Consider the following 26,906-nt stretch of genomic DNA (forward strand, 5'->3'; position numbering starts at 1 on the left):
AAAAAAAATTAAAGTTATTTGTTTATATCAAAGCTTGCTTACTCCGCTCAATTGGCGGACCTGAGGCCGCATGCCTAGTATGGAATGTAAATGAAATACTAGACGTCTAATAACACTTAAAACATATATTTACGCCTATGATGTTACTCACAAGACGGTAAATATAAAAAAGATGGTAATTGGTGATCGATTTCAATTGGATACACCAATCATCATAAGACCCATTGAAGGTCAGTCGCCTATTGGGTCTGATGAAGGTTGGACCCATATTTTGCGAGTAAGCAAGCAGATTTTGAATTATAATAAATATGGTTACAAATGGATTTAAATTGATACATACATATTTCACTTGATGTTTGCACAACCTAACTTCTGCCACCAAAGGGACAGCAGGCCATGATAGCTAAACTTGAACACATATACAACAAACATGCGTGCCACGTCGTCGAAAAATTTGACCGATTTTAATATCACATAAGGCCGATTTCTTGGAGACTGTCGATACCTTCTGCTTTAAAACATATATTTACGCCTATACTGTTACTCACAAGACGGTAAATAGAAAAAAAGATGGTAAGTGGTGATCGATTTTAATTGGACACTCCAATCATCATCAGAACCATTTAAGGTCATTTGCCTATTATTGATGAATTTTAAATATTTCAGGGTTTCAGAACTAGTAAAGTTAAGAAAATAACTATTATTATTGTTATTGTTATTTTCTTCGTCGTTGTCGTCATCTTCAGTCAGCGTTAGCGTTAGCGTCAGCGTAAGCGTCAGCGTTGGCGTCAGTGTTGGCGTTAGCGTTAGCGTCAGCGTTAGCGTCAGCGTTAGCGTCAGCGTTAGCGTCAGCGTTAGCGTCAGCGTCAGCGTTAGCGTCAGCGTTAGCGTCAGCGTTAGCGTCAGCGTTAGCGTCGCGTTAGCGTCAGCGTTAGCGTCAGCGTTAGCGTCAGCGTTAGCGTCAGCGTTAGCGTCAGCGTTAGCGTCAGCGTTAGCGTCAGCGTTAGCGTCAGCGTTAGCGTCAGCGTTAGCGTCAGCGTTAGCGTCAGCGTTAGCGTCAGCGTTAGCGTCAGCGTTGGCGTCAGCGTTAGCGTCAGCGTTAGCGTCAGCGTTAGCGTCAGCGTTAGTGTCAGCTCTAGCGTCAGCGTCAGTGTCAGCATTAGCGTCAGCGTTATCGCCAGTTGAGGAATCACGCTTGTCGTTGTATGTAAATAACCTCCAACGACTTGTTGAAGGATGCGGCTAGCCCTAGTTGAGTATTCTATTTTATTTTATTCATTTATTTTGCGAGTAAGCAAGCAGATTTAGAATTATAATTAATATGGAAAGTAAATCAAAGAGACGCCTTATAACACTTAAAACATATATTTACGCTTATACTGTTACTCACAAGACGGTAAATAGAAAAAAAAATGGTAAGTGGTGATCGATTTTAATTGGACACTCCAATCATCATCATTTGGTTCGGTTTGGGTACTCATCCTTTCGTCTACTATAGCATCTGTCAACAATAATTCAGATTAACAATCATCAGCATGTCTTATTTCATTTTTGCTTCATTTTTTGGGAGTGGTTAAGTAGGAGGAGACCTTAACATATGTATAGACACTAACTGTTCATAAATGTAGATAATCAACCAATATAATCTCATTTGTTTAAAAGTGTGTTATCATCTAAATAGGAAAATATGATCATGACGACTTTAAATAAATTAGTTCACGAAGTGGATTGGACGTCATAGCCATAAATCCTCTGATCATATTCAGGCCTGTTTATTGACGGAGGATAGGTACACGTCAATCAATGGGAACAGACGCAACCCATGTCCAACACTCGACAAGCCCCATCGATCTTGCTTTAATGAGCCCCTTCTTTATACGCTGGTGGTGGTTCTAGATACAATTTGCTGCAATCGTGTTTGATTCTTGTATTCCTTTCAACTAGATGAAATCTGTTATCTGGTTTAATAATTATATAAACTAGAGGAGGTTCTGTATATCTGTAAGTTATGAATAGAAGAACTGCTGACCCTTTGGGATAATATTTCATACGAGGTACTTCACAAAACCTGCTATAATCTGTGGCTTATACGTTTTCCTTCAATAAAACTTGATATTATCAAAATATTCTCATTATAGCTCCTCTCATTCATCAGGAAAGAGCTGAGATGAATCACATATCAACCTATATTACAAATAGTTTTTTTTTTTTTTTTTTTTTTTTTTTATAATTCAAGTATTAACACTCAACATAAACGAACTGTTAGAATTGTTCATGTGAATTTAACAATAGGCCTATTAGTATTAAATTACTAGCTGTTACCCACGGACTTCACCCCGATTGACTTCATAAGTATTAATAAAACTATTGATTGGTTAAGTTAAGCTGAAATAAACAAAACAGAATACAGTAATACAAACAAATAATCACTCCTGATTTTAATAAGGTACGACCTTAAAGGGCAATTTATGAAATAATAGATAGTTTTGCGCAAGGATTCTCGTCATGACGAACATTTTAAGTATATTATTTATGGGGGTGTGACTTGTAGCTTTTTCAAAAGTTCATGGGTACTTTGAGATTTATATATGGATGAGGTATTTTAAAACTTTATAGCTACTTATCTATCGGTTTAACTGTAAGAAGTGGTAAATCTAGAACAAATATATATTAAAGAAATCCATTCAAGGAATCTTTTTCAAGCTAACTTTACGGTCAAATTAGATTTCATTGGTACATAAATAACCATTTTCATTTTGTACATGCAATATTTGGGGAAATAATATAAGCGCTCGCCCTCGTGTGTCAGAGGGACACTAATTGCCATAAGGAAGCTAAATTAACCAAAGAACCATCAGCATAAAGGGGCCTGAGAAAGGCCAATATTTGCCGGTGATATTACCACATGGAACACGAAAATAGACAAGGCAACGTAGTAGTTTCATCGCAATCGGTATGTGATATTGCTACTGGTGTTTTTGCAGGGCGTATTATTTGGGAAATAATGTGAAGAGCATAGATATGGAATTTTGTTATAGACTTTATTGGGAAATGTATAGAACATTTTTGTGAACAATTATTAAAATACCCCCGCCATGGCGAACCTGTGGACTAATTTGATTTTCATTTACCTCGTTGGATTTTCACTAAAAACTTGTCAGATTTATTTCCTATTTTAATAACGATAGTTTTAAGTTTGCTGCTACAAGGAAGGTAGAATTTGATAGTCTTGATTATGATAGATGTGAATTGACTAACAGTTCATACAAAGTCATATATGATACATTCCTGTTTACACTTAAGACATGTTTTGTACCTTTGTTGCTTTAAACCATAGAATAACAAACAAAAGGAGTGTGTTTCATCTATGATTAAACACTTAGTCATTAATTGAATGCAAAAATCATTGAATGCGGATACTACGATAGACATTATCATCTATTTACTGTACTACCAGGTTTGTTTGTACAGACTGTAATTTTTCCTACAACAATATCATTAATTTAAGTAAACAAGATGTTTTGATAAGCAAGTCGAATTATGTTTGTTGGTTGTTTGATGGGTAATTACCTCAAAAGGACCCGCATTTGCATTGGATGCACAAAAATCTCCGACGGCAGCCCCAGCATTACAGCAAAATATACTACAACCTCACAAAGTCTGGTATGGATTTTTGTTCCACAGTTTCAAAACCAATTATTATGTTCATAACAACTAAAAGGAATAAAAAAGCACATTCAAATAGTTTAAGATGCTGGTTAAAGGAAATGTATATAAGATGTCAGCACTTACATATTTACCCACCAACTGCAATAATTGTGTTCGTTCTTAATTTTGACAAGTAAATATGCTTGGTTGTATCCGATAACAATGTATAATACGCAAAACATTGTCATTTAGCTTCTCATTGTTTATCTGACAATCTGTGTTACTGGCTCAACTGTCGTCAGTTTTTTTCCTAAACTGCAACTACTTTAACATGTCAATGGAATGCTTACTTGATAGTGTATCAACATTCAAAGATATGACCTATGTAGTGAACCAGTCAACTAGAATCAACGCTATTGACAGAAGGGTACGTTTCACAACTGAATGTTTGAAGCAACTGGAATGGAAATGACATGATGAAGCGTGAACCTAGATAATATATAACGATATCGTTATCTTCATATAGAGTAACAAAACATACAAATCTATAGGTTATGCTTCGATAATCTAACATTTCAGATTTATTCTTTACATAAAAAAATATATTGAACAAAAATATCCAATGTCAAAACAGCTATCGTGTTCACGTTAGGTGCTAACCACGATAATTTTTTTATCAACGAGAGTCCTCTATCGTTCATACATTAAATTTCAGCTTGTATTACGACTTGTTGAAGGATGCGGCTAGCCCTAGTTGAGTATTCTATTTTATTTTATTCATTTATTTTGCGAGTAAGCAAGCAGATTTAGAATTATAATTAATATGGAAAGTAAATCAAAGAGACGCCTTATAACACTTAAAACATATATTTACGCTTATACTGTTACTCACAAGACGGTAAATAGAAAAAAAAATGGTAAGTGGTGATCGATTTTAATTGGACACTCCAATCATCATCATTTGGTTCGGTTTGGGTACTCATCCTTTCGTCTACTATAGCATCTGTCAACAATAATTCAGATTAACAATCATCAGCATGTCTTATTTCATTTTTGCTTCATTTTTTGGGAGTGGTTAAGTAGGAGGAGACCTTAACATATGTATAGACACTAACTGTTCATAAATGTAGATAATCAACCAATATAATCTCATTTGTTTAAAAGTGTGTTATCATCTAAATAGGAAAATATGATCATGACGACTTTAAATAAATTAGTTCACGAAGTGGATTGGACGTCATAGCCATAAATCCTCTGATCATATTCAGGCCTGTTTATTGACGGAGGATAGGTACACGTCAATCAATGGGAACAGACGCAACCCATGTCCAACACTCGACAAGCCCCATCGATCTTGCTTTAATGAGCCCCTTCTTTATACGCTGGTGGTGGTTCTAGATACAATTTGCTGCAATCGTGTTTGATTCTTGTATTCCTTTCAACTAGATGAAATCTGTTATCTGGTTTAATAATTATATAAACTAGAGGAGGTTCTGTATATCTGTAAGTTATGAATAGAAGAACTGCTGACCCTTTGGGATAATATTTCATACGAGGTACTTCACAAAACCTGCTATAATCTGTGGCTTATACGTTTTCCTTCAATAAAACTTGATATTATCAAAATATTCTCATTATAGCTCCTCTCATTCATCAGGAAAGAGCTGAGATGAATCACATATCAACCTATATTACAAATAGTTTTTTTTTTTTTTTTTTTTTTTTTTTTATAATTCAAGTATTAACACTCAACATAAACGAACTGTTAGAATTGTTCATGTGAATTTAACAATAGGCCTATTAGTATTAAATTACTAGCTGTTACCCACGGACTTCACCCCGATTGACTTCATAAGTATTAATAAAACTATTGATTGGTTAAGTTAAGCTGAAATAAACAAAACAGAATACAGTAATACAAACAAATAATCACTCCTGATTTTAATAAGGTACGACCTTAAAGGGCAATTTATGAAATAATAGATAGTTTTGCGCAAGGATTCTCGTCATGACGAACATTTTAAGTATATTATTTATGGGGGTGTGACTTGTAGCTTTTTCAAAAGTTCATGGGTACTTTGAGATTTATATATGGATGAGGTATTTTAAAACTTTATAGCTACTTATCTATCGGTTTAACTGTAAGAAGTGGTAAATCTAGAACAAATATATATTAAAGAAATCCATTCAAGGAATCTTTTTCAAGCTAACTTTACGGTCAAATTAGATTTCATTGGTACATAAATAACCATTTTCATTTTGTACATGCAATATTTGGGGAAATAATATAAGCGCTCGCCCTCGTGTGTCAGAGGGACACTAATTGCCATAAGGAAGCTAAATTAACCAAAGAACCATCAGCATAAAGGGGCCTGAGAAAGGCCAATATTTGCCGGTGATATTACCACATGGAACACGAAAATAGACAAGGCAACGTAGTAGTTTCATCGCAATCGGTATGTGATATTGCTACTGGTGTTTTTGCAGGGCGTATTATTTGGGAAATAATGTGAAGAGCATAGATATGGAATTTTGTTATAGACTTTATTGGGAAATGTATAGAACATTTTTGTGAACAATTATTAAAATACCCCCGCCATGGCGAACCTGTGGACTAATTTGATTTTCATTTACCTCGTTGGATTTTCACTAAAAACTTGTCAGATTTATTTCCTATTTTAATAACGATAGTTTTAAGTTTGCTGCTACAAGGAAGGTAGAATTTGATAGTCTTGATTATGATAGATGTGAATTGACTAACAGTTCATACAAAGTCATATATGATACATTCCTGTTTACACTTAAGACATGTTTTGTACCTTTGTTGCTTTAAACCATAGAATAACAAACAAAAGGAGTGTGTTTCATCTATGATTAAACACTTAGTCATTAATTGAATGCAAAAATCATTGAATGCGGATACTACGATAGACATTATCATCTATTTACTGTACTACCAGGTTTGTTTGTACAGACTGTAATTTTTCCTACAACAATATCATTAATTTAAGTAAACAAGATGTTTTGATAAGCAAGTCGAATTATGTTTGTTGGTTGTTTGATGGGTAATTACCTCAAAAGGACCCGCATTTGCATTGGATGCACAAAAATCTCCGACGGCAGCCCCAGCATTACAGCAAAATATACTACAACCTCACAAAGTCTGGTATGGATTTTTGTTCCACAGTTTCAAAACCAATTATTATGTTCATAACAACTAAAAGGAATAAAAAAGCACATTCAAATAGTTTAAGATGCTGGTTAAAGGAAATGTATATAAGATGTCAGCACTTACATATTTACCCACCAACTGCAATAATTGTGTTCGTTCTTAATTTTGACAAGTAAATATGCTTGGTTGTATCCGATAACAATGTATAATACGCAAAACATTGTCATTTAGCTTCTCATTGTTTATCTGACAATCTGTGTTACTGGCTCAACTGTCGTCAGTTTTTTTCCTAAACTGCAACTACTTTAACATGTCAATGGAATGCTTACTTGATAGTGTATCAACATTCAAAGATATGACCTATGTAGTGAACCAGTCAACTAGAATCAACGCTATTGACAGAAGGGTACGTTTCACAACTGAATGTTTGAAGCAACTGGAATGGAAATGACATGATGAAGCGTGAACCTAGATAATATATAACGATATCGTTATCTTCATATAGAGTAACAAAACATACAAATCTATAGGTTATGCTTCGATAATCTAACATTTCAGATTTATTCTTTACATAAAAAAATATATTGAACAAAAATATCCAATGTCAAAACAGCTATCGTGTTCACGTTAGGTGCTAACCACGATAATTTTTTTATCAACGAGAGTCCTCTATCGTTCATACATTAAATTTCAGCTTGTATTTTTACAATAAAATGCATTACAGGACGAACGAACCGCTTTATTTAGCAGAGTTGAAGTTTATAACAGATGCGGGCAATTAATTAGCAAAGCTTTAAATTGCCTTTCATTGCTGAAGTTAAGGCAGTCGTTGGACATTGACAACTATTATACGGGTTTTCTGTAAGTGATTCTAGACATTTGATTGTTTGAAAAATGTTCCTTTGTTGCGAACATTATTATTTATTTTTTGTACGTGTTTCAGCTTGGTTGGTTTAAAGGAAAACGATATTTTACATCAACACACTATGACGGTTAAGCAAATAGCTATTATATGTATTCTAAAACTGAATAACATTAGCATTGGATAGAATGACTAAACCACTAAAGTTAGAGATAGAGTCCCAAAACCTACATGTATTGGTATTTTTTGAAGTGATTTAAGAATTGTAGAAATTTGTTGTTATAAGTCGTGGAGTAAAAGGATATATCCACTCGACTTTTTACACTGACCTACTTATTTATTTGTTAACTGAGTCCAAAGTGATCGCCTTCTAATTAAAAGGCTGCAGTTTTGGTCCTGAGAAAAGTCAAAGGCTTTTGAATGTCTGAAACTGTATTTGGATCTTCTTGGCCTTTGGGCTTTTAATAAAAGATCCTGTATAAAGAACTTTATTTAACTTTATCTTAGATTAGAAGAGTGACAAGGCTGTCTTTATCCATTCATAGATCAATTTTTAAATCGTTATCTAAAAATATGAAAATTATGTCTTTTGGAGTTACACATACATGTTTTATTTTTTTTTACATCTAGCAGTGCTGTAGAGTATTAGAGCAACTTGGTAGGAATATGTATGTGAAGGATAAAGAACCGATAACCACGTATTTATATTTTGGGATGTATTCGAACTACTTAGTACACAATGAAATTAACCATTTTTTTATAATTGTAAATGATCTGATTGCTTGAAGTCGATGGAGTTTAGATTAATAGTGACCCACATTTCCTCGTCTCCTACCACCCACACATTTTCACTAGCTAATCCCTATCTAGATGTTTAGCACCCACACAATCATTCGTCGTTTGGTGATGTTCCAGAAGAAATCATTGTGATGGTGAAGGGTTACCAAATATTGATCCACTTTTCCTCAATGTTTGTCTCCTTTTATTGTCACAAAATATTTACCTAGACCCAGTCCACTTAATACTTTGTTGTTATACAGTGCTTTAAATGGTAGAAAGAGTTCCTATTTATATACGCTTTAGTTTTTAAAATCAGCTATAATAATAATAACATTCATTAAGCTTCAACAAAGATTTATTCATTTATACTCATGAGTACAACCAACATACCTAAAAACTGCTTAATTACTACATATATTTATACCATATATATACCATAAACAACAACCTTATCCTATGCTGCTTACCAGTATTCTTAAGAGTAGTTGTGTCAACAATTCTGTAGATTTAGACATTTACCCACTCCAACCCAACAGCTACCTCCAAAACATTTTAATCACTATATACAGTATCTATCTAGATACAGACTACTTAATCCTTTGTTGTTCAGCAGTGTTCTAAGCAGTGAAGGGATGTTTCGAAAACAACACTCTTAAGTTTCAAGCAAATATTTACCCACTTCTTCCCCACAACGTCTTTCCGAACTTTGAAACGATAATCACTACATTTTGTCTATCTTGATGCCATATAACCCATATAACCCATTAATTCCTTATGTTCATCAGTGTTGTACGCCAGAGGAATGTTGTGTAGGTGGAAGTCCAACCAATATTCACCCTCTTCTCCCCATTGAGTACCACTTATTACAACCCAGCTTATCACTATACACACAGGTATATTCATATTATATATCGAAAGGATGAGCGGTTTGATTGACAATGCTACAGACTTAACCTTGACATTTATGACCTGAGTTTGTTAAGATACAAGTTTTATGCCAACGATGTAATATACTTGTTCAATAATATTTTCCCTGCTGAACACTTGTTTGGTATTTTTTTCGTAAAAAGTCACGGTATATGATTGAAGTTCACCTTGAAATAATATCTAATCACTATAAAATATCCATAAAGATACAGCCGCATAATCTGTTTTTGTTTCACAGCGTTATAAGGGATAGAGCTGTGGTGTGTAGGTGGTAAAACAACTGTTTACCCACCTTCGTACCACGGCTTACACCATCACATTGAAATCCTGGCTTGAACTTGCCAAAATACAACGTATAATTACAGGATTATATCATGGTTGTGGTGACTTTGGAACTTCTATGGGGGGGAGGTTTGGAAAGACACAAATATTTAACATCTTCGACACTGTGATGGACGTACATACTTTGGGTATTTAAGAATGTATGAAACCTTATTTTAATCTACTACACCAATTTGGACGGACTTTAAGCTCAAAGTAAACGCTTAACTAACATCCCTTTTTGCTTTTAAATCTCTTACATCAAACAGTGATTCTCGGTATTTTATGTAAAGGGGGTCGAGATTGGCGAGATTATGTTTGTGCCAGAACATTTTTTAAAGAGATTGACGGCCTCTTTGCCCTTTGCTATGCACTTTGAAATTTTCATATTATTATTTGTCTGTCTTACAGTACGGTGCAAGGTTACAAACCAATATATCGGAGCATCCAAGTTATGTTTATCTCAACCTATGTATACAAGTATTTGTATTGGTGGTACAAATGTTTACCCACCCCAAAAGCAAACAGTAAGCTCCTGTGGTAGATTAGTGAGATTGTAAACACGATTTGTGATTTCAACACAGTATCGAGGACGTTAGGAAGCTAGCTCAGTAATTTGTCAAAAGAAAAATTAACAGATTGCTTTTATCATAACAATGTGTAAAAATGTGAAGTTGTGTCTTATAAGATAAACTTTTGCGTCTCTTAAAACATTTTATAGTAAAAAATATGTTTTAATTTTACTGAGTTAAATGTCTCCAAATTTCCCTATTCCTTAAGTTTAATTTATCATGAAACTAACTCGCCAATACTCAAACTAACGTTTGTATCTGTGTTTTTCTAGGCGTAGGTGATATCTAAAATTAATGCGTATATATTAGTACAAATCATGGGTATTCAGAAATAAGCCATATTGTTTATCCAACTGCATATAATAACCATATTTTATCATGTTTTGTTTGTGGTGTTGGGTAACATGGGATAATTCACATACATGTTAATTTATTACAGGCGATCATCTATTGCCCAGATTTGCTGATATGTGCTTATTTGGCATTTGTTCTAGGGATTTGGTGATAGGAGGATGCCACGAAGTGTTTGCTTCAGGGCGATTACAACGGCCATGGAGGTTCCCACGGGTGACTGAAATGTTTTCAACCATTATCCAGTGTCCACTAAACTAACCTGTGCTTGTATCGTTGTTCCAGGGTATGGGTGATAGGGTAGATGACAGTAGTAGAGGCGTCTGTTTGTATAGTCTTCAGGCACAGGGTGATTCCATCAGCCAATTTCATGAGGTATCCAAGAGGTTTCCATGGGTGACTGAAAGGGGTTTCAACCATTACCCTCTGTCCACTAACCTGTGCTTGTATCGTTCCAGGGCATGGGTGATGGGGGAGATGGCAGTAGTGGGAGGGTGCGATCGTGAGCATGGTGCGGGGAGCATGGGGGTGGCCCCCGGCCCGAGCCTAGGCCTCCGAAACCCAGCCCCGACATGGTGCTCCCCAAAGAATGAAGAAGCAAAACGTCCGGACCTTGTCCTTGATAGTTTGCACATTCACGTACCTTCTTGTTGGAGCTGCTGTTTTTGACGCGTTGGAGTCTGAGACTGAGAAACGCCGGTGGGAAGCACTTGAAGGTAACGCATCCTACAATGGTTACATACTTCCTAACGAGCATGGGGCATGTCATTGTGGTTACACTAAATATAATCACAAGATGGTATGGGATGATTGATTTCGAAAATATCGATTAAAATATTTCGAAAATCGATTAAAATACCAATTTAATTGATTTTTGTCCCTATATAAGAGAGTGTAATTTTTATCAAGCCTTTCTTAATCCAATTAATGTTTCTGCGTATAAGAACTTAAAACTACCACCAATACGTTGTTAAAACACATTCACCTACGGGTATATTATTTTCCTCCGTTTAAGCTTTTCATTCACATTAAAATTTTTAATATTTTATGTAATGTTGTATTAACTCAATACCATCACAGAGTGTGCTGTTGCCGAGCCTCTATTGCTGTATACTCTAGTGATCCATCTCAGCCTTCTCAAGGGTGCTCTTGCTGTCTTCATGATTAAGCTGGCTATAACTTGCGTTCATCAAGTAATAATGTCTCAGCCCGCCATGGCTGACGTCTTGGCCAAGCGTTGAAAATGTAAAATACCAAGTTCACTTAGGCAAGCTAGGATTGTAGTTTTAGCTATTGGTACACCGATAAAAAAAAACACAAAATGAAAAATATAATTTTTGGGGTGAAGTTGGAAATTTTAATCTCAAAGGTTAGGTGTAAAAGTATATCTCATTCTCTAGATGAATTGGTGTAACCTTAAAATTGGGATCTGAACCGTATAAACAAATTCTGAATCGTCAGATTTGAGCCCGGGGCTCCAAAACATAAATTTCGAGGTCTAACCACGACAAGTCTGAGATTCTCCACAAAACTTCTCAACCTCCTGCAAGGGATGTTTGTTTATATTTTTAAAAATGAGAATTTATTTTTTAACTAGTTCCAAAAGATGTAGGCAACTTTTACTAGTGGATTTAAATTAAATGCTGCAGCGAAAACTGGGTTTTCCAATTTATACGTCATGGTAATGAATTAGTTCTTTTCATTCTAGGGAAAAAGAAAGGTAGAGGAAATTGCCTCTCAATTCTCTGAAGCTTGACGCCGATTTTGCCGAAGATAAAGTCTCAATTTATAAAAATTGTATCGTATAGTCTAGTATCATTGACTAAGTCAAAGCTAGTATGGGGAGCGAGGTTGTCTAGTGGTTAGAGTGCGGGACTTCAATCTCTGAGGCCCCGGGTTCAAATACCGCCAAACCACCAATGGATTTTATCCATATGATAATTCTACAACCCCTAGGTCAAGCCTGAAGTACTGTGAAAAACAATCTCGAGCTCGTGCCTAATGTCTTAGGAAAAAAGTATCAAAATATGATTATTTGCAACTACCTATGTATTTATAATGTGTTTGCACTAAAATACATGCCCTTTAATCAGCATTTAATTATTTAATCATAATTTAATTTAGTTTTGTACTAATTAAATATATGGATATGTTCATTGACATGTTCGAGATCGTGCTGAGTGTGACCTAAAATTTGAGTGTTCGTGAAAATATTCAATTTTTTTCACTATTTAAGAGTTTTCCTGGGCAACATAGAATATTCTAGGGTATTTTATGACTTTCAAAATAATATATGAAAATGTGTGATAGTAGTTGGTCTATAATGTTTTACCATCGAGAAAGAATATTTCATAATAGATTTAATGGTACCAAGATTACATCCATGAAACAGAAAAAAAACTTAATTATAGCCATTATTGTACATTTTAATTTGTACCCAGGTATTGCTGCTAGTTCTTATAAAAGTTTTTGCAAAAACCTGTAGCAATTTAGGGAGCTACTTTACAAAGGTAAGAAATGTATGCAGTTTAATTTTTTTGCATTATTTTCTTTAAAGAGTGGTTTAGTATGAACAAAAACTAGTCCATTACACGATCCAAAACAGCTGGTCAACACGTCATTCAACGCCTCAGTTGTTAAACCAGGCTCTAGTAGGAGTCACTTCATACCCTAGTGATGAAATATACCTTAGAGATGTCCTCTCAATCTTAAATATAAATCATATTTTAAAACATTTCCTTCCAGAAAAAAAAGTCAGGTTTGGAATGGCTGTGTAATCGTGGCTGCCCCGCGGCGCGCCGCTGTATAGCTGGGGGCGAACTACTCAGCAAAACAATGCAGCAGCTCAAGCAAGCATTGTTGTCCAACCTACGTCATTTGCATCCAGATTGGAACTGGAATGAAACGTGAAAACCAAAGAAAACAATTAAACGTTTAAGTGTGTAAATGTTTAGATCTTCAACAGGCTATTTCTTTTCTAAAACGACAATAACTTTTTATATAGTATTTGAGGTGTTTGTGCGGTTATTAGAGAATACATAATTAAGTCTTCCTACGTGTCTCATATTATGTGTATTCATTTTAGATGGGTACACCACCTATGTGCGTATTAAGCTCAAATATGAGCGAAGGATGAGTGTAGAATGGAGTGTAAGGTTTTGTGTAGCTTTGTTACTGACTAAGACCAGCTGTTTCATTAGACAGGAAGCATAATCAAGGACAGCTGGGTCCAGTTTCGAACCATAAAAAGTTACACACATTTCTCAGGATTGAACCGGCGACCTTTTACTAGGCGAGTACTATTACTAGATTAACAAAAATTACATATCTACACTAATACTGTAAACGCTACAGTATATACAGTTGAATAAACAAAATAAAATATTTTACAACGACGACAAGATTGAGAAAATTTTGATTAATAGGGTTCAATAGTTGAACCCTATTAATCGACATTTCCTCAATCTCGATCTGTTGGTTCACCAGATGACATTACCAAGCAAACATGGAAAAAATGTCGATACAAAGGATATGTATAGTATGTTATGTTCACAACTTTACTTTTGAAACTTGTTATAGATGTTGATAGTTCTGGGATAAACTGATGAAATAGTAGCATTATAACATTATTATAATGTATTGCTTTATTAAAATAGCTATTTACCTTACAAGTGTAGTAAGAGCGTTTTTACATCACGCAGGTGAATGTTGTGCAACGAGCGGAAGCGAGTTGCATAATTTACCGAAGTGATGTAAACACGCTCTTGCGTAACGTGTAACGTACAAGATTTTACCTGACCCGACAATATACAGGAGGTTACGAACAATATTTTTCATTATCCATTTCACTCATCTTCTAACAGTAACGTTCATTTACAAACAAAAGCTAGGTTAGGAAAATTCTTCCAAACATAAAAATAAAATTCAAGCGCACAGCTGATTTCTAGCGTTGAACGTCGTTGGCTCCATAGAGGTATATTTTTTTAAGTTAAGCACTCAATGTTATTTAAATGGGTTTCATTACATCACTGAGTGAGTTTTTTTCAACTTGACATCACTCGAGAAGTAACGAAGTTATATACATCACTCTTGGGGATAGGGAGGTTTAACATTGCGGGTTAGGTAAAACATTAAACGTGATCGCTCGGCTCAGCTGGCTTTCACTTATATGAAAGCAATCCTAGTACTACTAGTAGTGTGATATCAACTTCTAATTTATTATCATTCTTTATGTGAAATTGTTCGTGATTGGGTGGATGTAAAACATACAATCTTATTTATGTCAATCTGTTCACGTTTCATCTAAATTGTACCCCCGTGGTTGTAGTGCTCGTCTAGTAATCAAAAGATCGCCGGTTCGATCCTGAGAAAAGTGTGTAGCTTTTTGATGGTTCGAAACTGAACCCAACTGTTCTTGGCTAATGGAACAGCTGGTCAGTTAGTAGCAAAGCTACACAAGGTATCACACTCCATTCTACACCCACCCTTTACTCATATTTGGGTTAAAAAACATAGGTGGCGTCCCCATCTCAAATGAATATGAATTATGTAATCGACGCTAACATGGGCAAGAGAACTTGTGGTTTTAAAACTACAAGAGCGAAGTAGAGCCAAGCATTTTAATTTTTAAAATTATATCCATACGACACATGGTTAATAACTCGTACTAGACTCTAAACAACACGTTTAAACAATTATAAAATTTGTGAATGTAAACCTTCTGAATGTTAAAGCTGAGTCACAGTCGACGTGATTTATAGCCAAAATATGTTTTTCATTACTCTACACACGAAAGTACACTTTCTAAACGTAAAATGAGATAAGAAAATAGGTAATTCCCGCTACTGCACGGAAAAGTTACATAACGTTAACTTTCCGTGCGTATGTACTGCACGGAAAGTAACCGCTATGGGATTTTGCGGTGCAGTCAGATCAGCTGATTGTATTGTTGTTGAAAACACATTCCTCGCTTATATATTGACATTGTCAGTTAGGTTATGTTTGTTGAGATAGATTCTTTGAACTATGTGTACTAATATGGATAATATTCCTGAAACTTTGATGAACAGAGCGGTAAGTGTAACAAACGAATTATTGCCTGATGTGTCGCGTTTAAGATACGAAAATGAATACGATAAGCTTTGTACTTGGTGTCAAAAAGAAAACATTAAACCTAGCCAGGTTAATGATGACATACTTCTAGTCTATATGTCAGAACTGTCGAAAACTATGAAACCTAGCACCTTGTGGAGCAAGTATTCAATGGTTAAAAATGTCTTAAAAGTAAAAGAAAATCTTGGAAATTTAAAATTTCCAAAAACAGTTGCATTTTTAAAGAAAAAGTCTGTTGGTTTCAAACCTAAAAAAGCGAATGTTTTTACATCTGATCAAATTTCTCAGTTCATGATCAACGCTCCCGACAAAGAATGGTTGTTAAGTAAAGTAATTTTGACGTTTGGCATTTTTGGAGCCCTTAGGCGAGATGATCTATTACGCCTTAGCATAAATGACGTAAAAGATTATGGCAGTTTCATTAAGGTTACATTGAGAGATGGTAAAACACATGCTAGCAGAAGTTTCATCATTACAGACGATGAATGTACGTATCAACCCTGCCAGCTAGTACGTAAATATTTGTCTTTACGCCCATCAAAAATGACGAGCCCTAGACTTTTTGTTGGCTTCAGGCAAGGCAAGTGCGTAGCACAACATGTCGGGAGTCATACGATTTCGGATGTTCCCAAAAAGGTCGCCCAGTACCTTAAGCTAGAACAGCCTGAATCCTACACAGGTCATGCTATTCGACGCACATCCGCGTCAATGCTGGTGGAAGGGGGAGCGGATTTACTCACACTCAAGAGGCACGGAGGCTGGAAAAGTGCAACCGTTGCTGAAGGTTACATTGAGGAGTCCATAAATAGAAAAATTGATGTGTCTAAAAAACTTTTTTCAAAACCAAGTACTTCAATCTCAAATCAAAACAATTCCTCTTTGAATTTACTTCCAATCAGAGACATTACTAATTCAATTTCAAATTACAACAATTCCTCTTTGGATTCACTGCCACTCAATAACATTTCTAACAATGATGAAGAGGTGAATCTGGTTTCAAAACAATATTTTACAATCGACGATGTAATTTCATCAGAAGAAGATACTGTGCAAAATCGCAATTTCATTCAAGAAAATAATAAAGTTGATGGAACACACTCGGAAGTCAATGTTGCAGAAATGAGAAAAAACCTAAAGCTACCACAAAAAATGTTAAACATAAGTGAAAATCAAAACTGCGACTTTAACATACATTTTCATTTTCATTAATAAAGATTTATCAGCGTGTTGATCCTATGTAATCATCAAAGGTCTCTTTCTTTATTTGTTTATTCATCAGCTTGTTCTGTAGTTAATTTAATAAAGATACTTTTTTTTACCCAAAATAGTCTGTTTTTCCTCAAACTATTGGCCATGCAATTATTAATAAGTGCACGGAAAAAACTCATAACGTTAAGTTTCCGTGCTTATGTCGAGGTACATACACACGGAAAGTTAGCGTTATGAGTTTTTTCCGTGCACTTATTAATAATTCAGAGTTGAGTTTTTTTTTCATTAGTTCGGTTTTTTCTCTTAATACTAAGTTAAATAAACGAAAATTTTCATGTTTTTATAAGTTTTCGGTATCGTAATGAAAAATAATGTTCAATACTCGCCTCGAAAGTGTCATTGCGGGGCACGATGGCGTTTCCAGCGCTCGGCTTCGCCTCGCGCGAAAATGCCATCTCTCCCCGCAATGAGTCACTTTCCAGTCTAGTAATGAAATATACTATTGCAAACTAAATAAAGTGGGATGTAAAAAAGCTATAACCTCCAGAGAAGCTTTGCTTGAGTGAGACGCCATTGGAAACGGATAACTAGATTTCCTGGAAACAATGGCAGGAGGGGATAACGTCACGTATAAGGCCTAATAAAGAAACTGCGTGAGAGCTTCAGCCGCCAGACAGACGGGGCTTAGAAAGCTGAGAGATCAACTTTATCATACTTGAATTACCACAGAGATATATTTATATTATATTTAAAATTCAACTGATACAACATATGCATCGTCTACTTGAAGTAAGCTACAAGTGAGAGAATATATTTATCGTATTCTTGAAGTAAGCTACAAGTGAGAGAATATATTCATCGTCTACTTGAAGTAAGCTACAAGTGAGAGAATATATTCATCGTATACTTGAAGTAAGCTACAACTGATAAAACATATTCATCGTCTACTTGAAGTAAGGCCGGTATTACACTATCATAGTTCTATGACATATTATATTATCAAATATATGATAATATGTTCTCTCAAGGAGAACATATTATCATAGTTCAAAACCATTATAATAGTTGGTACATTACACTGTAATAATTTTCATCAAAGACATATGATAATAGATATATGTCATAGAACTATGATAGTGTAATACGGGCCTAAGCTACAACTGATCGAACATATTCATCGTCTACTTGAAGTAAGCTACAACTGATAGAACATATTCATCGTCTACTTGAAGTAAGCTACAACTGATCGAACATATTCATCGTCTACTTGAAGTAAGCTACAAGTGAGAGAATATATTCATCGTATACTTGAAGTAAGCTACAACTGATAGAACATATTCATCGTCTACTTGAAGTAAGATACAAGTGAGAGAATATATTCATCGTAGACTTGAAGTAAGCTACAAGTGAGATAATATATTCATCATATATATAGATTGTTAAAGTTACGATTATATTTGACTTTTCTGCAATTAAAGTAAAATGTAAAGTGTACATATTCCGAATACTTCATCTATTTGTATACAATAACAGCAGGATAAAATAAAAATACTGATAGAAAATATTCATCGTCTACTTGAAGTAACATACAAGTGAGAGAATATATTCATCGTATACTTAAGTGCAAGTAGGTGATCAGCTTTATCTTATACTTGAATGACCACAGAGAGATCGTCTTTATTATACATGGTGAAAAACTTAACTGTGCCACCATTGGTATCTCAGAAACTATTAGATTCAGAGAGAACATTAAATGGAGAAATTCAACTAGTTTTTAATATCAACAAATATTAATTCCAATGTTTCAAAAGTGGCTGCCATTTTCCAACATGGCGGCTAACATTAAAATTACTTATGGAAACCCCTGTATTTTATGATTGTTTAAGATTCTAGATGCAATTTTACTATTGGAATTCATATTTTTTATGTTATTAAAAAAAAAACTAGTTGAAGTTTTTACATTTAATGTTCTCTAAATCTAATACTTTCTGATATACCAATTGTGGCACAGTTAAGTTGTTCACCCTTGTTAAGTTGTTAAGTTGTTCTGTATACTTAAAATATAACTGACAGAACATATTGTGTGATCAGCATTACCATTTATTTATACTTGAAGCAGGCTTCCTTTAGGCAGATTGTTAAAGTTACGATTATATTTGACTTTTCTGCAATTAAAGTAAAATGTAAAGTGTACATATTCCGAAGGCTTTAGAAGACATACTTCATCTATTTGTATACAATAACAGCAGGATAAAATAAAAATACATTTAATTTACAAAACTGTCAACATGTTTTGAAGAAGAAAAATAAGGTACGAAACAAAATAAGACTGATAGAACCGGCGTATCGTTAAGCAAAGTAAAAGCCCACTTTAAATAATAGAGATTGATCGAGGAAGTTAGTCTTGTCTTTGTTGGTTGAAGTACAGAAAACTCACAACACACTTTATCTTTAAATTGAGACTTGTATGATGTTATTACTGTATTTTACCTTCCTTACCTGAAAATCTTCAGAATTCAATGTGATTTCATTTGGACATAAGTTGGTTGTTCAAGAAATATACATTGGTTTATCAATTTTGGAATTGTTGTAGTAGATTTGAGCTTATCGTTACTGAATATTATTGTATATAAATCTTATTCATCTATAATTTTAAAAAGTCTAGTCAACCTCATTTCGTTACTGTACTTATTTATACAATGGAACCTCGATAAGAAGGCCTTCGATAACAAGTCGCCCTTGATAACAAGTGTCATTTTAAAATCCCCTTAATATTATTTTTCCCCTAATCACATGTTATGACAAACCTCAATAAGAAGTCAACCTTGATAGCAAGTTTTATTTTACAATCCCCATGAGTGTATTGTTATCAAGGTTCTACTGTATCCACCACTGGATTGAAAACCTTCTGCAACTCGGGGAACTTGGTAAACGCAGATAGACCAGTGGTTATCAATACAATCTTACATGTAATCCATCCTTTCCGTATGGTGTTGTAACTCAAAATCTTTATTCAAAGTCAAAACGAACATTTTCGGGTTTGAGTTTTGGGTGGATATATCCGTTTTGGATCCCCTTGGACGCAAAAAATACTATATGGGGAGTAATTCGAAACTAAAATGTCAATCGTGTATTCGATCTGTTAATATATTGAACATTAGACTATTGATATTTTTTGAATATGTAACACGAGCTCAAATAAGAATTAAAACAATCGTCAAATTAAGAGGTAAAGCAATCACCGAATTAAATGTACTAATTATTCTTCCAAACGCATAGTCAGTGAAGATTCACCCAAGTCAGCATTCATTTAGGCATTCAATGAAACATTCAAGCAACTACCCAATTACATACATCCAAAAATCATGCAATTAGAATTCAATGAAGCTTCCAATCATATATTCAAGCACTAAATAAATTGCCAAATAAATAGTTTAAACAAGCATTAAATAAAACAGTAAAATCCTCCTTACGATTTCACTACAATTAAAATTGAACTTCGTAGTGCTCTGCGCAGGAGGTGGGAGCTGTTTGAAATTCACCTCTCATCCAGTTCCCCCTCCACCACTCAACTGTATAAGCATTAGGTCATGTTCACGTCTGCACGTAACCATTCAGTCACATCATTTCTTCGCTACCTGCACTTCGGTTGGTATTAAATTATTTATTCTGGTTGAATCACTTTATCAGCTTCGTCAAGTTTATACAGTATTGAGAAAGACATTTGGGCTGTGGCTTCTGGACAGTTTGTTGTTCTCGGTAATTATTTTGTTGGTAAAATTTCACAAGATGTTTATGAAGATTCAGATATGCTTGTTGTTGATTGGAATGGTTAAGCTCTTGAAAAATTGTATAATGCAAGGAAGTGGCATACCGGTCCAGTATTAGTGAGCACGTACAGCTATTCAACCAGTCATCTGTGGCTGAACTCATGATGATGTCGCAGCAATGGAAGAATTTAGTAATACAATTCCCTCAGACAGATTGCAGGCTTAGAAGCTCGTCAGCTAATTAACGAATAATTCTGATTGTACATGTACACAGAAAATGTTATACTTTGCTGCTAAGCGGGTTACTAACCTAACCTAGCCGTGTGCACTTCTAACCATTAGGCACAGAGGTTTTCAAAGAGGAAAGGTTGTCCAATAGGATTTGCGATTTGTTTGAATACATGCTAAGCCCTTTAGACCTGCTTTGAACATGTCCAGTAAATTATCTAGGATTTGCGAAGATGGTCTAACCTAAATTCGTATTTGCCCATTTTCACAGAGACAACTACAATGGTAAACATGTGTTCACACCTAAAACTGGATGTATATACACTTGTCATAACTGTTTATCAAATGAAATGACGTTTTGACTCCTCCTTGGCCAGACCCATGGTGACTTTGCAACAATCGAAGAATGACTATACGCAGTGGTCAGATGCTAAGTGTCAATCTATTTGTTGCCCTGGCTAATATAATATCTACATCCTAAGTAATCTCTCTTTGTATTATAATCGGTTCGTCTCGGCCTAATCTGCAAGTGATCGTTGGTGAACCTTATAAGTTGTTTAAAATTTAGCTGGCTTAGCTGGGAAATCACAAGTAAGTCCAGACACAGAAAATTGTTTTATTAGTTAGTGCCAACCAAGAACACGTTCACGGGTTTAAATCACGCCAATGACCAACGGATTTAATCTATGTGATAATGCCTTAACTCTCTTGGCGTAGTATTTAGTATTTAAAACGGTTCTGGGCTAGAGCCAAGTGTTTTAGGTTTTATAATGTGAATGTGGGACATAAGAAAAAACATGAAAACAGAAAAAACATTTAGTTAAAGACTTTGTCTATGGGTACGATCAACATTAATCTCCTTACGGAAATCGTGTGGTATATATTAAATAGTCAAAAAGTAAAAAAGCATGTATGGTACGACTTTTGAAATGAAAATGAACACAAATTTAAATAACTGACCACAAATAGGAAGTTTTATCAATCTTACAGTAAAAATTTTTCGAAGGATATTCAACTGCATTTTTAGGGTTATGTATTAGTATTTGGTCTCATACCGTATAATAAAGTTCACTATAGCAATACCCGTATTACTAGTATCATAACAGAAGTATAAATACACAAAATACACACAAATACATGTCGAAAGTATTTTAGAGCTATATGATTTATCAATGTGAGTGAGAAAAGCGTTGGTTCCAAACTTTATAGATGTCCATTTACGACCCTATTCGAAAGACATAAAATACTTTCCAAAGGTGTGTGATGACCCTTCATGTCTGAAGTTATTTGTAATCAATACCTAACAGTCTGCTTGCAAAATTATGAACCAAACAAAAACCTTGCATCCGATTTTACATCCAACATACTATAATTTTGTTAGCGTTATAAGATGTACCACAGAAAACATACTACTATAACCATTATATTAGTATGTTTTCTGTGGATGTACCCACTTTGTATTTATATATTAAACCTACATAAAAAGGACATATACTTAAGTTGAGTGTCAAATACCAGATCAATTTAATTTACATGAAAGACGTGGCAAAATGTTTTGTGCTTTGATAAGATAAAATACTCATCCGTAAAAATTATCCTTTAAATTTACATTTTAAGTTACGGGAAGTACCTAAATAAAAATTTGTTTTATAAGACTTGAAGTATATATTTACCCTTATTGACTAACAAAGTGGCAAATACATGTAAAAGATTTTGATAAGAGATTTAAAATTACAGGATTTAAGGATCTATTATACCTAAATATACATTAAATGTGATTGGACCGTAACTATTTATTTGAAATTGGGTTAACTATTTCCCATCTGACTACCAAACTATTTGCAAAATATGAAATAGGCCTAATGTGGAACACAATCTGGCTGTGAGTCTAAATGTGATTTATTTATTTTTTAATCACACAAAAACTAAATTCAATTACTTCACTAAAGAATATTGTATTCATTTTGTTCCTTACTTTAAAAATAAAATGTATCAATATTCAAGCGTATATCAAAGTTGTAAAGGTATTAATTATCAAATAATAAAGAATAAGTCCAATCGTTGGGTTAAATACACAACAAAATTCAGTGTAAAATGGCTTATTGCGCTACTGGGAGCAAATAATATTGTTTCATTTCATTAACATCTATCCACAGAAATTTATGAATCACAATATATTTCTCTAAAGAGTTTGTGCAGATCATTCACGTAATACATAAAACTGCCTTTTAACTGTTATTTGAATTAAAACAAATCGATAATTAAGATGTTTCTGACGAAAAGTCGAAGCTCGGATTTGGAGGAACGGATTTCTTTTGAAATCCAAGCATGTTAGGTCAGGTTCTTTTTAATCAAGTTAAAATAAATGACACGCTTCTTCCAGATTTCATAAAAATATACCAATTTTTGCGCTAATAATCCTAAAACCTGTATCTTATCAGCTATTTAACTGTGCATTACACGCATAAGCCAAGGCGTCACTACGAACGAATAAACCAATTTTAAATCATTAGCCTATAATATAACAAGGGAAAATTGAATTGTTAAGATAAAACACGTTTAAATGTGAATTATAGCAAGAGTTTACTCCTCTTAAGCAGTGACTAGTTGGAAAATGTTTGTATTTTATTTTGAAAAATAACCCAATCAACGTCGTCTCAGCGTTATTAAACACGTGGTAGAATTAAACACGTATGACGTATTGAGCTCCTCTTAATTGGATGGGCTTAACTCCAGCGAGTGCTCATCCCGGCGCCATTTTATTCATGAACGCGCTAATGCAAATTTTCATACAATAAAAATAACCCTGGTTGATTTTTAAACATTTCTAACTAATTAAATAACACTTCTATACGGGCAAAAAGTTGTTTTTGCTAAGAATTTTTATATTTTATGTCAAAAGTCCAATCGACTTTAGGCACTTAACTAGAAATATTGTTCATATGAACTAGGGTGTTCATCAAAGGAGATTGATGTTTTTAGCTAACATTTACGTTTTGCGGCAAATATTATGTCTGGGAGGGCGCAACTGTTTTGTGTACCTAGGGGTGCCTAGGTACCTTTGGCTAAATGTGGCCTTCTATCCATAATAATGTATAAACATTTCCCCTTTCGGATTATGGTGGATGGCAAATCGGTGTAAAATACTATTGTCTTACTGTAGTCAATCTCTGATCTATAAGGAATAGCTGTATCCAGTTTTTACACAAAGACAATTCAATTTCAATTTCAATATTTTGTCATGAGAGCCGAAGCCCCCTGACTACATACCCGGTACCTATCGTGAGACTTACCCGGGCCCCATGATGTAGGCCGAAGCTTACGCATCAACCTTTTGCACATCATGGGCGGATGACTTAAGGTCATCAGGCTCACCGGCTGCCGAAGCAGACCCTTCGGAAAGAGGGTTGCCCCTCAATCCTAACCAGGGTTTCCGGCTACTTGTTTAAGCGTCACTCCACCTGGGTTCCACTAGGTCGGGACCTAGAGGACCATGACCATGGTAGAGCGCCCCGACGCATTTAGTGCAAGTAACACTCGGGACCTATCTAATCCCTGACAGGCAAACCCGCCATCGATAGCCAGAAGGAAGGGGACCGTCAGCACGCTGACGGGGGGAACCCCAACCTCCCATTTACACCACTACCCGATCGAGGCCTTACCCAGTTGCTGGGAAACCAGAGATAACCAGAGTGATAGATCCCCAGATACCCCTGGCGGGCTCGGACCCAGCACCCGATCTACTTCGTTTGCCCGTCAGACCCAACATCACTGCCAGGCCATCAGGGTTTCCCAAAAGGAGGCAGGTATAGAAGTGGGACCCACCCGGATGAACCTATCCACCAAAGGTGGCGACACCCTTGACTCAATTGAGGTTCCGGGAAGAACCCCCCACACTCAAGATAACCATACCATCCGTGCTCAGAGACAGGGATTGGTTTGCATAAGTGCCTACAAACCGTTACCCTCACACTGCGGAAAGTTACGTTGCCCTTGAGTGTCCCCGTGAGCTACGGGTACTTGCCCGTTTTCACCTCCAGGAAAGGTTACTTCCAAAGTCGAGGATTTGCCACACTGAATGCTGGTCGCACACAACAAGCAGGCCGAAGCCCAAAGAACCACAGACACAGGTAGGTTAGAGATTATGATGCACTTCCATCTCTCCTAGAGCTAAACACCCCTCAATCCTGGATAAAGGAATGTCACTGGGACCCAATGCCCAGTCGTCCATGTCTGTGGCCTACTTGAAAATGCCGATACCAACACCGAGCAGTTACCTCCCCTTTGGGGGCTAGGTTTTTCACCTCCCAGGACGAGGCTACTTCCAAAGTCGAGGATATGCCTCACAAAATGTCAGTCGAACACAACAGGTAGGACGAGCCCGAAGAACTCAAGTCACAACCACAAGCTACAGGCAGGTGAAAGATCTATGAACTTAATCAACACTAGCAGAGCTGAACACCCCACCACCCTGAATGGAGGAAATGTCACTGGGTACTCTCACTTTGGGTACAACCATAGCCACCTCTAATACAAGGCCGCGGCGAGTGAAAAGCGGCAACGTCGCATCGGTGTCTTGGCGTTCGGTCGTTTTACCATTACAGTGAATGGAGGAGTCGCGTACTCTACGTACATAATCGCGTTTCTACTACCTTTAATCATTAGTAATGGCATTAAACTTCTTACTACAGCATGCCAAATAGATGTGATGTGCCTGGATGCAAGAATAATTACGATAGCTCAATTAAAAATGAATAATACATACAGTGTTCTAAGACTACTTGATCCGCCGCGTAAGCAACAATTGCTTTCTGCTATTCTTCGATCAAATTAGACGTCTTAAAAATATTCTCGTTTTGGTGTGAAACATTTTTCACGAACATGAGCTTAGATTAAATTTGTAAACAAATGTAAGAATAAGACAACGATTTGTGTAAATATAGACGCGAGAAGCAAGTTTTAGGTAGTAAATGCCGTTCTATTTCCTTATTTATTTGTCTATCTTATTGATAAATGCTGTTGTTAAGTGATTAAAATAACTTAAATAAATACCACTTCAAAGAAATAAGCCGGTGTTTCTGTTAAGTAGGCCTACTAATAAAAAAAAATGTACTACACCATCTAACAATAAAAGCATCATAGTCTCCAAATCCAGTCTAAATGTTGATGTGATAAAAAAATTCTATTAATATTGTGGAAAGCCATATAGAGGCCTAGCTTCTGAAATCGTTTACAAAATGGCAAACGTTTTTCTTAGTAATTATTCAAAGAAAATAAATTATTTAGTCAGTATGCCTTCAAAATGAAAACTTCAAATTTTGTTGTCGCTAACTTATGGTTTCCTCTGGTAGACTAAAACATAATATTCCTATTAAAAATTTAAAATTAATTTTATTTGAAAAAATTGTTAGATGTTAGTCTCTACAAATCCCAACCAATCTTAGTCTATACAAATATTGAAGTGGCAATACGTTAGTCCTACTGTATAACCATTCTTGGTATAGTAGTTTTATTTTGTAAAATTTAAGCACAGTCTGTCTCCCGGTCTGTCTAGTAGTTTTTACTATGTTGAATAACACACATAAATACAGACACCATGAGATTTTTATATAATAGTTTAGATTATCAAATTAACAAAGGAAATATGTAAAAGTCCATCTATTTCCACATTCATCGTACTTACAATACGATAAATGCAACCAAAAACATTATGTTTGTCTATTTTTAGTTTTAGACATATTGCGGTATGTTGCAATTTTTCACTAAATAAACAACATAGATTCCAATTTTGTCTATTTTACTTTTACCATATTTAATAATCTACTAAAATATGTTATTACGTATAAATACTTTCATTCATTGATACAGAGTAGCAATACTCTCATTGATGTTCATAGCCTACCGCGTTTGAAGACGGACGCAGAGGGGGTGTGATTGCGGCGTTGCCAGTTCGA

The 26,906-nt window shown here is 35.2% G+C and overlaps 1 protein-coding gene across 1 annotated transcript in view; it reads left to right on the plus strand.

Moving 5' to 3' along the window:
• LOC129005915 (two pore potassium channel protein sup-9-like) overlaps window positions 1-26,906 on the plus strand; it is a 264,861-nt gene that overhangs the window by 132,182 nt on the left and 105,773 nt on the right. The window contains exon 2 of the mRNA XM_054434954.1: window positions 11,092-11,349. Coding sequence (XP_054290929.1) covers window positions 11,223-11,349 — 127 coding nt within the window. The 5' untranslated portion in view covers window positions 11,092-11,222. The remainder of the gene's footprint in view (window positions 1-11,091; window positions 11,350-26,906) is intronic.

This window comes from Macrosteles quadrilineatus, unplaced genomic scaffold (assembly GCF_028750875.1).
Source record: "Macrosteles quadrilineatus isolate MER2022 unplaced genomic scaffold, UCM_ALF_1.0 Scaffold_44__1_contigs__length_1017569, whole genome shotgun sequence".
Lineage (NCBI taxonomy): Eukaryota > Metazoa > Arthropoda > Insecta > Hemiptera > Cicadellidae > Macrosteles > Macrosteles quadrilineatus.